Source organism: Sinohyriopsis cumingii, chromosome 5 (assembly GCF_028554795.1).
Source record: "Sinohyriopsis cumingii isolate HCF-2022 chromosome 5, ASM2855479v2, whole genome shotgun sequence".
Taxonomy (NCBI): Eukaryota; Metazoa; Mollusca; class Bivalvia; order Unionida; family Unionidae; genus Sinohyriopsis; species Sinohyriopsis cumingii.
Genome location: NC_142965.1, coordinates 51,744,307 through 51,757,333, shown reverse-complemented (window position 1 = coordinate 51,757,333; position 13,027 = coordinate 51,744,307). Strand labels below are relative to the sequence as shown.

The window sequence follows — 13,027 nt, the reverse complement described above, 5'->3', positions numbered from 1 at the left end:
CAATGTAAGAAACATGATTAGATTCACTGACTACATTGTATGCATTGCGATAATCTAAAACTGAAAATACTTGGCAAGTAAGAAATTATCATCACGCAATATAATTACCTGCATGTTGCAGAATATTGCTTGATATTCTTCCCCCTCACATGGCGGAGAGTTCCTTGGTCTATAAAACGGACATCGGTAATATTATTATCTTCATAACATTTTTATGTTTGACATGCCTAAGTCGAGTAATCTATGAACGATTATGTTTTCGTCACAAGGACGTAGAATAATGCATAAATATGTTTCATTTAAGAGATTACATTTCACTTATGTACTTCGACCGCGAATGCATTTCGAGAGTTTTAATTTATAATCTAAAAATAATAATTCCTGGTTTTCTTTCATTGTTTAACAAATATACGACTGTTCTGGCCGAAATGTGCCACATACATATTCTGAAAGACCGTATGAATTACGTGTAATGTTTAATTATGATTACAAAATATAGCCAGTCTGATGTGCTTATGATGATCACAGTTATATAACAGTAGAAAAACTCCACGACTATTAATACAATTAGAGCAATGTAGAAGGAGGATTGTAGCAATGTATGGTGAGGAGTGCAATGCAGAATGAAGAGTGTCGCAATGTAATGTAGCAATATAAAGTTAAGATTGTAGCAATGCCATGTATCAATATAGAGTAAAGAGTGTAGTATGGCAATGTAGAGGGTAGAGTAGCAATGTAAAAGTGCAACAATGTAATATAGAAATATAGAGTTGAGTGTAGTAATGTAATACAGCAATATACAGCGAAGAGTTGAGTTAAAAAGTGTCGCAAGGTAATATAGCAATGAGAGTGACGTATTTAGCAATGTAGTATAGCAATATATAATGAAGGGTGTAGCAATGTAATATAGCAATGTAGAGTGAAGAGTGTAGCATACCAATTGGAATGAAGAGTGTATCAAAGCAATGTAGAGTGAAGAGTGCAGTAATGTAATATAGCAATGCAGATAGTAGATGTCTAAATTAACCGTCACATGGTGTTTTGCTTTCCCTTTTTGAGCGACTGGATCAAGCGTTTCCCTTTTTATAGTAAATATGTCGGATACATACCTATGCAATAGACTGCTTATATATTAAAGTACAAAACACGACAGGTAATGAACCCCTTGTGTTTGTCTGTGTTAAAAGGCCGACGATTAGATAATCAGATAGTTAAAAAGCCAGTCTGTCAAACAAATATACATATAAAAAGATAGAAAGAAAGATGGACAAAAAGGTACTTGGGATTGTCACAGCTTCTTCTCCGGAATCGCACGCTTCTGCCGCATGTCTGAGAACAAGCTGTCCACATTTGCCATCTGCCCCATCCCCCCAGGTACCACAATAAACAGGGATGTGTCAAGCCCTGTCTCCGCCCAGGTCTTACAGTTACCCACGTGGCAGACCTTTCCTTCCCCACAGTACTGGCCACTTATCCCGGTTCCGTAGTTTTCCATTTGCCCATAGGTGAGGGACCCAATATTCATATCGATACAGCTTCTCCAATTACATGGTGCCTGTAAAATATGCAAAGAAAACATCGTACATATTTCTTTTTCTTTCATTTTAACTTTCGTTCTTTCACTTTCTCTAGTAGCTACCGAGTGCGTTATTTGTGTTTATCTTGGGATTAAACTAGTGCATCATAAAATTGATAGATCGATAACTGTAGATCATGTGCGTAATTTGGCGACAGAAATAGATCGTTAACCAATTAGACTGCGAGCCACATGTGAAGCATTGCGTGAACATTTGTATATAGAGAAATTGTTGAGTACCTGATAAAAACAGGCAGAATGGGTTCAGAGACCTAGATTACGTTATAAAACATATACCAAATTAAATCGTTATTTCTTTGCTAGTTTCACCTGATTTCCGGTAAAGTTTCATCAAAGGGCTAAATGTGTTTCAGTGAATTTATTTGTTTTTTAAAGTGAAGTTAGTTTATGGTAGAAGTTAGGCGATTATAATATTGTTAAGTGAAAGCATAATTGCATTCCCATACTTTATGTGATACGCAACAATTGCCTCAATGGTTTTCAATGATAGAATCAAATCATATTTTATTAAAACTACGGTATGTCAAAGGCCTCACAGTCACTAATTTTGCTAAGATGAACTTGTAGTGTTTGTAAACATGGGCATAACCAGATCTGCCAACCCATACTGACTGATGTAGTAAGGAGTGGACCTAAACCATACTGATTGATGTAGCAAGTAGTGGAGCCGACCCATACTGATTGATGTAGCAAGAAGTGGAGCCAATCCATACTGACTGATGTAGCAAGGAGTGGAGCTAAACCCTAGTGATTGATCTAACAAGGAGTTGAGCTAAGCCATACTGATTGATGTAGCAAGGAGTGGAGCTAAACCATACTAACTGATATACCAAGGAGTGGATGAATTGTTTTGGCAAGCTTTCTCCCAACTTTCAATACAATAATTTATAATTTGCTTGGTTCGAGCCAGCGACCTTCTACATCCGTTGTTGACCCTCTAACCACTTAGGAGGATCGGTCCATCTCCAAATTTGTACTCTTTGAAATAAAACAGCATTATGAAAAGGACACTAAGTTAACGTATCACTACCTATGCTTATAGAACAACTGTTGCACAAATATGAAAGTTATTTTTTAATGATACAAGACAGGAGTACCAAAGACCTATCAGATCATTACTAGATAATACAGTTCTGACTACTATATACTTGCATTCTGAATCATGCACTTAATTTGCTCGAGATACTTTTATTAGTGGCCTGCTTTCATGAGATATTCAATCTCGCAAACTATTCACGACAGCTTCCAGTTTCAATTTTGTCAGCTTTACGACTATCTGAACTCCACTGAAAAGCTCCGTTTGACAATAATGGTATATCACCACATAGACCTTCATTACACATTTCGGTGTGACAATAATATTATCCAGCCACATATAATTTTATTTACTCGGTTTGGTGACACAACAATGTTATCTGGCTTGATTTGACAGTACTATTACCTAGCCACATATAACTTCACGACACAGCTGGAATTAACAGTACTATTATCTGGCCACAAAGAACGTCATATCGCACCTCAATTTGACAATACTTTTATCTGGTCACACAGAGCGTCATTACACAGCTCGATTTGACAATATAATTATCTGGATACAATGAAACTCATGACAAAGCTTGAATTGACAGTACTATAATTTGGTAATAAAGAACCTTCATGACAGCTCAGTTTAACAGTAGTATAATCTGGTCACACAAAACCTCATGACACAGCTCGATATGATATGATTTGGTCACACAGAATATCATAACACAGCTCGATTTAACAGTAGTAGTATCATGACACAGCTCGATTTTACAGGTCAATTACCTGGCCGCACAGCTCGATTTGACAGTACTAGTATCTGGCCTCACAGAACCTCATGAAACTTTTCGATTCGACAATATTATTATCTGGCCACACAGAACCTCGTGATGAAGTTCGATTTTTTGACAGTACTATATTTTTGGTCACACAGAACTTCATGACAGCTCGATTTGTCATTATTATTATCTGGCCACACGGAACCTTATGACACAGATCGATTTGACAGTACTATTATCTGGCCGCACAGAATTTCATGACACAGTACGATTAAACAGTACTATTATTTGGCCACACAGAACTTGATGACACGGTTCGATTTCACAAACATATTATCTCACCACATATAACTTCATTACACAAAATAAGTATCTGGCCACATAAAACATCATCACAACAGCTTAATTACACGGCTCGATTTTGACAAAAATGTTATCAGGCCACATGTTGCAGAAACGTTCTTGAAACGAAACTCAAACTCTAGTTTAAAACCCAAAGTTAGATATGATGATCAAAGCTGGTTTACGTCAGATGAATAACTAAAGTACAAAGGCTAGTGAAAATTTCATGATTTCCACTTTAGTCAAATAAATATCTAAATTAATTTCTATATCTAATTAATATCTAATTTAGTCTAATTGAAGTTATTGAATGCCGAAATTTACTAACTTTGAACTAACTTATTCAGACAGTTTCGAGAATATGGCCAAAGAGATCCCCAAAAAATTGAAACTTGTAATGAACTATAATTTAAGAATATAAAACGAAATGAAACTTATATCAGAATGTTGCATGCACTGTTTGGAAATGAGGTTGAACAAAGGACATGAATGTTTGTTTTCCACACGTAATTTACGAAGAAAAAAAGAACTCAATATTACTTTTGATAACAAGGTACGAGGAAGCGCCCTATTACATAAAGAATTATGCAACGCATAAGAACGCATGCAAACCATACCATGATGTTAATATACGAACGGTAGATCGGTTTTCTCCGGTCAAACGGTTCATCCTGTCAAACGTTTTTTAATATTTAAATCTTATAATCACTTACAATTCCTTTTGTAGAGTCCTTGGAATATATGTTAACAGTTTTTTAGAAAGCATATTTCATACAATAAAAACAAACTATATTTTTTTAGAAAAAGGTAAATCAATAAAAGAGAATGCACACCTAAATTCCCTCTTAAAATTAACACGCTAATCCACAAAACGGATTTTGGCTGTCTGAATGTCATTGAGGAAATAAATATAAATTATTGGTTGTCGTGCTTACCCACCAAGGAAGTGACCTGTGCCTCCAGCCCTTTCCATTCGTTAATTCACATATCTCGTCTTCAGTGTACAACATACCTATAGAAAATGCAGTAAAGGGATATGTCAAATGTAACTTAAATATATATCCAGTGTCTTTCAACAGGCCCTTCTGCCATCGCCACCATCATCACAACAAAGCAATTTAGAATGTAATTCATAATAATGTTCTGGATCATGACAAAAAGAAGCTCGAAAATAGGTTACACACGGCGCTAACGGCCGTAGGGAAGCAACATATCATTGGCTATATTTTGACCACTGTTTACAAATGTTTCTTCAACCACAACGGAAAGGTTCTTAAATACATAAGCAGTTCTATTTTTTTTTCTGGTGATACAAACTAATAACTTCAAGTTTTCTATGTTACATCATACGATTTTGAGCAATAAAAATGAGTGTTTCATAGCCTGGTACAAACTGTATAAGTATTTGCGATATGTCAGTCAACTTTACTTAACACCTTCTTATCAACAGATGGTAATAAATTAAGACATGTTGTAAGTAGTTGTACAATACTGTGTAATGAATTAGTGAGTGTAATCCTTTAGCAATATTACTGTAAAATATAGATAAAACAATCCAGAGATTACTGCTTTCATTTTGCTGATCGTTGATAGTTCTCGTACTTTTACGGTAATTCTTCAGTCTGAAAGACTTTATAATTTCTTATACATTTGAGAAGATTTTCCTATGCAGTTCAATGTGGGAGCCACTCGGCGCAAAGGTCGGAAGGGTCTATTGTCATTTCTTAAACTGATCGATTGAATCAGTTGGGTGTTTCTTTTATTCACGGATTTTGCACTTTACTGTAGTCACTAAATATCAAGTCCATTGCAGTAAATGATATGTATTTAACAGATTTACGTTCTTATTCTTGATCTAAAGTGAATACCAGTATTAAACGTAATCTCCTATAATGATCAATATCATTTACCAAATGTTTTACGGATGAGCAGCGCAGTTACATTGTGCTTTATCAGTTTCTTTCTTGTATCAGTTCTCTCGAACAAACGATTTCCCTTAAACATTAACAACATTTGAGAGTATAAAGAGTACAGTATACAGTAATTTCTGTTACATATCACATAAGAGAGAAACAGAAAGAAAGGATGTTTTTGCATACCTGGCATCATTGGCTTCAATACAATTGAGCGCATTTCTACGGGAATGTCAGTAGCCATAATGTTCGTCTCAAATAGACATCTGGCTCCAGCTGATCTATTGAGCATATATATATAAACCGCAATAAAAAAATATTTTCCAAATATATAAAATTGTAATTCTGTATTGTTTAAATGTGATAAAATATGAACCAATTTAGAATTAAGTTAATAATATAATGGTTCATTCAGTGGCGAAAAGTGCACACCGTATTGGGAATATTTTATATCTTGACCGTGTTGTGTCTCGCAATTCGCCTAGTTTGCAAATAATTAATCATTAAGGCAAGGAATAATTATAGGAGTTTGTTAAATGAAAGGAAATATTAAATATATTATCCTAGCAATAGGCATACAAAGTAATATACAAACATACTAGGAGATAGATAAATGCAATGTAAGATAGATTAAAAAAAATAAACTCGTACTGTAGGAAGGAATTCCGTTGGGTTATACTGCAGTTACTCCAATCGGTTGTCCTCTTGCCCATCGTTCCGTCATTGGGCGGGAAGCAACCACTGTCACCATCATGCCTCAGTCCTAAACTAAAATCATCATCATTATAATTATCATCATATGAAGACGGATAATTTATAGAGGATAAATAAATTAAACAAATGGGTCCAAATATTTATATAAAATTCTAAGATAATACTCCGTTCTCAGGTATTTATTACAGAATTAAATATTACATACGTTTTAGATTGTGAAGAGTCAGTGACCTACTTCTCTGGTTCTTAGTCCAAGCTACGGAGCAGGAATTCAACAACCTGGCAGTTTAACTCAATACATTTATAGTCATTATTTCAGATATTTGAATTATTGCTAAACTCCCCAAAGTCACGCCCTCGTTGCTTATTTTATGTATTTATTTTTTAATGTTTATATACTGTGTATTAACTAAATCTAAAACGAATACATGTACTAATATGACAATCGTAGCAACGACAAAAACAAATGAAGAAGAAAATGAAGAAGATGGAGAATGAAGGGACAACGCTTATAAATGCACGCAGAATCAGAAAATTTCACCATACATTCTTATAGTTAACATTTTCGTCATCGTCATATTAACATTAGAAATCATCATCTTTTTCATCATCACTGTCCTAATCAATATTGAAATCAAGATCAATTAATTGTAATTGACTGAATATATGTAAATTAGTTCATCAAACATATATGCATCCATCTATAAAGCTTAAATACTAAAATTACCATTGCAAATTCTTATTATTAATAGTATTAATTGTGTTTTCTACAAGAATTAAAGGGATTGTTAAATTCACTGGATAGATTACGGTTCTATAAGGAGATGAGAAACACTCTGATTTGTCAATACTATAGAGTTTGAACTCTGCATACAGTGTTAGCTTGCTATGCATTTTCAAAAATGGAACCTTTCACATAAATGCAAATATAGGCAGGTTTAAAATATTTGATGAAGTCACCGTTGTAAACATAAGAAGCGAACACCACGCTATGTCGGATACGGTAGCATTAGGAATATTATTCTACAAAGGCACAACGGACGTACCTTATTTTTTTGCAAATGCGTGCCGTAGGCTTACCAGTTATTATGGATACCACCAACAGCTGGGATTTTCGTCAACCCATGGTTGGCCTTCAAAGTATTCCAAAACCCCAGCTGATCACTAATAATCAAACGAGTCTAATTTGAATCTAACGATACGCTTTTTTCCTCAGATCCGTTTAAGAAGCGTGCCTAACTCTCTTCATTCGACCTCGAATCAATTTGTCCGTAACGTGAGAGGGTTGTTGTAATTAGATTAATTCCTAACGGAATGTGTCAGATGTATCACATCAACACTTTTTGGAGCAATCCCTAAAACGAACGGAAGCAATTTCGAGGACTGAATTAATTGATGGCACCTCTTAATTTCAAATTTTATACTTATATGCTGTTTAAATCAAACAGCTTGATTATTTCAATGAACGGTTAATATTAGATAGTTTTTCGTTACAAATCATGTCCTTCTTTCCGACCTTAATTACATTGTAAGATTGGTGCAAATTATAAAAAACGGCAACATTTGGGCTTTAAATGATGTAGCTATTATTATTATTATTATTAGTAGTAGTAGTAGTACTATTATTATTATTATTATTATAAAACCCAAATCTCAAGAAAAAATGTTTATTCATCTATAAATGAACGAGTTTCGTTTGTAAGACACGAGTTGATAACAAAAGTATTATAGAACATTATATGCACATTCGGTGGACACTCCCACGAGAGGATAAGATTTTGGAAGCAGAACCGAAATTGTACTGTATTCCTGCCCTCAAACTTTCGACTCTGATGTTGGGATTTCACTATCCTAATGCAAACCATCATTTTTGTTACATTCCTAATCTAAAGAATATCCTCAAATTCATAACTCTTGATACGCTGCAACAAAGCTGCAAATCAAACGGATAATATCGGAGACAAAGGCAACACCATGTCAATTTCACGCTATCATGTACACCTGTTGATTCCATATATCCCAAGAGGCTTTGCAGCATTTGCAAATTATATCCCATTCTCATGCGAATGAGAGATTATGGTGTGCTGCGTGGTCATTGTCTCTTTCAACTTACGTGTGTCCAAGTTCATGAGCAGGAATGTAAAAGCTGGGGATGAGTTTCTCGGCTAACACCGCGCACCGGGTACTACTCTTGCAAGCGCCGTTTTGATACGCCATTCCAGAAACGTCATTGTTTCGATGCCTGCATAAAGCATGAAACTGTATATGGTGGAGACAAAGTACGGTGTTTTGTTTTATATTTACACTCGTTCATTTCTCATTGCACCATCTGATATCCATCTTTATAGTACTGATAACAACAAGAACAAAATACAAAAAAATAACAACGCTATTACATAAAGAAGTTGCCATTTTGCGTTGCATTCTGAGCTGAATATTCTTTTTGCACACTGTTGGCGATGCCTTAAGGAACGAAATGCAATAGGGTCTTATCAAACCAAACATTCTCTCTACTGTGCCTTAGAGGGATTCCAACAAAGTACACCAATAATTCGCCGTCGGTTATAGGTTCAAAACGATCTGACGATTCACTATTATATATGAACATGGACGAGTCAGTATTTATATCGATAGGGAACCAGTTTCAAAAAGGTATGTAAACAATAATTTAGTACTGTCACATTATTATATTCTCATTTTTTTCTCCGTTAACTTTACATTGTCAGAATCGTTCAATATTACCTGATTGTCAGAATCGTTCAATATTACCTGATACTGAATTCGCGTGCAAATAAATATATTGCATTCACGTGCATAAAGGAACTACTTTCCATTGTAAACAAACAATGGACGCAGACGCCAGCACTTTTGATTTGTAAACAAATCATGCACACTCGCGCAAGAGGCGCTTTACGTTGTGGTTGTCTAAATTTGTTTCTGAATGAACTAAAAGAGATGTTTGCTTTGGCACATCCCGCGTTAAATTTGTTGATACAATGTTGCGTATTTAGGCTAGCTACAGTATACAACAGGTGCAAGAAAGGTCCTTACAAACAACATACAAGTGACAAGTCATATATACTGTCTTCTTTAGTTGATGATAAGAATCGCAAAACAATATACTTACAGTTTTACATCCTGAATTTCCTCAAAATGTACTTTCTTAGTTCTGCAAATCCGAATTCCATGAGCCATGTCACAGGTTCTCAATCTTGATTGCACATTTCGAAATTGTACTGTAATTTGGATGATAAGTGCAGTTACATCCTCCCTATTGCACTCAAAATGAAATAAGCATTAAATTCCATAGCGTGTTTTGATAATTGCAATTGAAAGACTTCATATTTTTTCTCACGTTATGATTTCAAACATTCAGTGACAGAAACAGAAACACATTAACAGATGTCAACACGCTTTTCCCTCGCTTCGTCAATCCCATGTATTTCATGTGGAATTGTCATATATAATCCAGTCCATAGTCACGACATTTCGTAGAATCGAAATAAATACAAAAATCATTCATTCCAAATGGAAAAGTTTTTGCAATGAGCATTCATTCACAATAGGACTCCAATTTTCAATTTCAACTAGACACACCATTTTCTTTCGAAAGTTATGTCGAGCGCGCGACTAAGTTCAAATTTATCTTGGTGGAGTTAAGTGTGCAGTAATAATGTTGTTGTTGTGTAATGATGAATATGCGCTTGTATATTTAGTTTGGAATGCGGCATACATTCAGTTACCTTGTTTCGTGTAGTGTATTTTGTTAATATAATTAAGCATTAGGTAGAATAAAAAAAATAGCATAAAATAAAATGGGTACAGCATTTGTATGGGAAAATATGACCTCGTTTTGTCGGATGGATATACTTCACTCCCAAGGTCGTACAGTATTTCCATTCAAAAAACTCGTTCATATTTTCCCATACGAATGCGGTAACCTATAATTACAAAATTTTATTTCACAGAACACACTCCAAAATATATAATACACGTTGAAATAATAGTGCGTTTTGTATCTACAGGATGAGCTCTACATATAGTATGAACATCTGAGAGAGTGACAGTTGTAAGTTTAAGTTGTTTGCATTTGCAACATACACAATTGAGAGAATGTTGGCATAACTCTGCGTTACTTTTATATACTGTGACTGAAATTTCTTTGGATATTGTACTTGTGAAAACTCTACTTATCTAAGCACACATTTAACCATAACGAGTACTCCATATACTCAAAATCAGCCCGAATTAGTATAGAGTACCAATCATTAACAGTTATTACAATAGAGAAACGATTTTATGCCAGACTAAACAATGCCAGCTTCTAAAAGTGTAATCAATGAATTACCAAATATATAAAATATTAAAAACAACAGTTATCGACTCTTGTATTTAACAAGTTCATTCCAAGTACAGGATGTAAAACTGATCAAGTAGAGCTATCAGGTTTTACATATGCACATCTGAGGTAAATCCAAGCTCTAAACTCTTTAACCCATATTTCACCCATCAATCATACACCATAATAAGGCGAATTAAAAATTCTATGAAAAATACCTAAGATATACAAGTACTTTTTTAAATAACCAGTGTCATAGTAAGGAAAACCGGGGGAGATTTTTTTTCTTTAAAATTCTAACTTCATGCAAAATACGAAACTGTAGAACACCACGAAAACACCTGCGCCACACTGAAAAGTTGACTATTCTTTCGCCAGAAGATCATTTGTTTTGTTGTCAAACAGATTTCTATTTTGAAAGAACCTGTATGTTTTATCCAATCTGTGTTGAAACATGATGCGTAATCTTTCAAGTAACTTTATTGCTATTTTGTGGGTTTCTTAGCGAATATTCTGCTATTTCTACAAATTCAATCGAAATAATACCCTGTATGCATATGCATATGATCATAGGCTGGTTCATGCTTGGTTCCTTGACAGAAGAAACGCACAGTGTCTCCCAACTGTGTAGACGCATTGTACCAGCTCTGCAATAATAATAATAATAATAATAGCAAAATCAATAATGACAACAGCAATGACAAGGGCATGCATGTTTGTTTACTTCAGTGGTGGTATATCTTCGCGGAAAATGTTTTGCCTTGTTCAGAAAAGAACCTTGATGTAAGTAATAGTCAAATATGTTGGTATACGACATAACTGCTTTTACTCCATTATTAATTATGTTGGTTTTCTTACCACTAATCTATATCTTGTTGCCGTTTTCACAACCAAAGGGTGTTATGTTGTTGCCAATATGACATTAGTAATGATACTACACTCTCATGACGTAATCTTGTGGTCAATCCATGGTTGGTTGTGTTACAATAATCACGTGATATTAATTTGCAGGTAATCCACGATTACCTATGTTGTCACAATCACTGGATGCTATCTTGCGGCTAATCCATAATTATGTTACACAATAACGTGAGTAGTGAAGGGGGTAGGATTAGCCTCAATGGGAATTAGCATTAAAAACACCCTTGGGTCAGATTAGCCTCAATGGAAATTTAACATGGAGAAAAATCGTGGGTAGGATTAGCCTCAAGGGAAATTAACATGGAGAAAATTGTGGGTCAGATTAGCCTCAAGGGAAATTTAACATGAAGAAAAATTGTGGGTCAGATTAGCCTCAAGGGAAATTTAACATGGGAATAAATTGTGGGTTAATATACGTACAAGGGGAATTGAACATGGGATTTTTTTTTTTAAATTTTGAAAAAAGGGGTAGGCAATTGAAAGGCTATCTCTTTTCGAGATATATGGCTGGCCCTGAAAAGGGCCTTTGGGTTTCTTCTAACACTTCCACTTCTTCAACCATCTTCTCACTTTTGTCACTATTCCTGTCTTCTTTTTCTCCTTTTCCGGCATCCAGTCAGGATGACCTAGAGCTCTAAACTTTTCCTGAACTTTTATCCAATTCTCATTCAACCTCTCAAACTCTGCCTGTTTCTTCTTGTTTTCCACATCTTTTCTTTCTTCCCTCCATTTCACTTTAATCTTCTCTACTTCTTCCTCCATTACTTTTCTCATCAGATCTTCCCCTTTCTTCACCTTTTCCAATCCCCATTTTACATTTCTCCACTCTGTCCAGTACAATATTTTTTCTAGGAAGCACCGGACTTGGATGACATTATCCAGTGCTTCCTTCAAACTTCCCACTCTGAAGTAAGGTGGGTTAATGAAACCTCTTGACTTATTGACTTCTTCAATCATCCCTGCTATGATATCTCTTGCTGTCTTTAGGCCTTGAACTTGACTCGTTGCAAAGTCTTTCATATCTCCATGCCTCCACTCCTCTTCTATTCTTCCTAAAACATATTCTACATCCATTATCCAGAAATAGATGTCTCTCAGTAGATTGAATAGAACTGATACTTGAGTCAGTTTGTCTCAGTTATTCCGTAGAATGGTTCCAACGACGAACATGGTGGGTTCTTATACTGAAAGCGCGGACGTGAAGGAAAACATCCCCCTAAAACATAAAATTGATCTTACCTAGATCATGACCCAACAATGCGCGGATGTGAAGGAAAACATCCCCTACTTTCTCATTTCATATAATAAAACCCTAACTATACTCTTCACATACGCTAAGAAACAATAAATAAACCCATAATCTACTATTCACACAAACATACCAGAGCTCTTATAAACA

General features: G+C 35.0%; 1 protein-coding gene across 1 annotated transcript in view; it reads right to left on the bottom strand.

Moving 5' to 3' along the window:
- LOC149799158 (A disintegrin and metalloproteinase with thrombospondin motifs adt-2-like) overlaps nt 1–13,027 on the bottom strand; it is a 53,747-nt gene that overhangs the window by 20,201 nt on the left and 20,519 nt on the right. The window contains exons 3-10 of the mRNA XM_089958305.1: nt 11,254–11,354; nt 9,496–9,604; nt 8,482–8,610; nt 6,306–6,422; nt 5,841–5,935; nt 4,677–4,753; nt 1,280–1,555; nt 109–169 (exon numbers count right to left, since the gene is read on the bottom strand). Of these exons, the coding sequence (XP_089814431.1) occupies nt 1,289–1,555; nt 4,677–4,753; nt 5,841–5,935; nt 6,306–6,422; nt 8,482–8,610; nt 9,496–9,604; nt 11,254–11,354 (895 nt within the window). The 3' untranslated portion in view covers nt 109–169; nt 1,280–1,288. The remainder of the gene's footprint in view (nt 1–108; nt 170–1,279; nt 1,556–4,676; nt 4,754–5,840; nt 5,936–6,305; nt 6,423–8,481; nt 8,611–9,495; nt 9,605–11,253; nt 11,355–13,027) is intronic.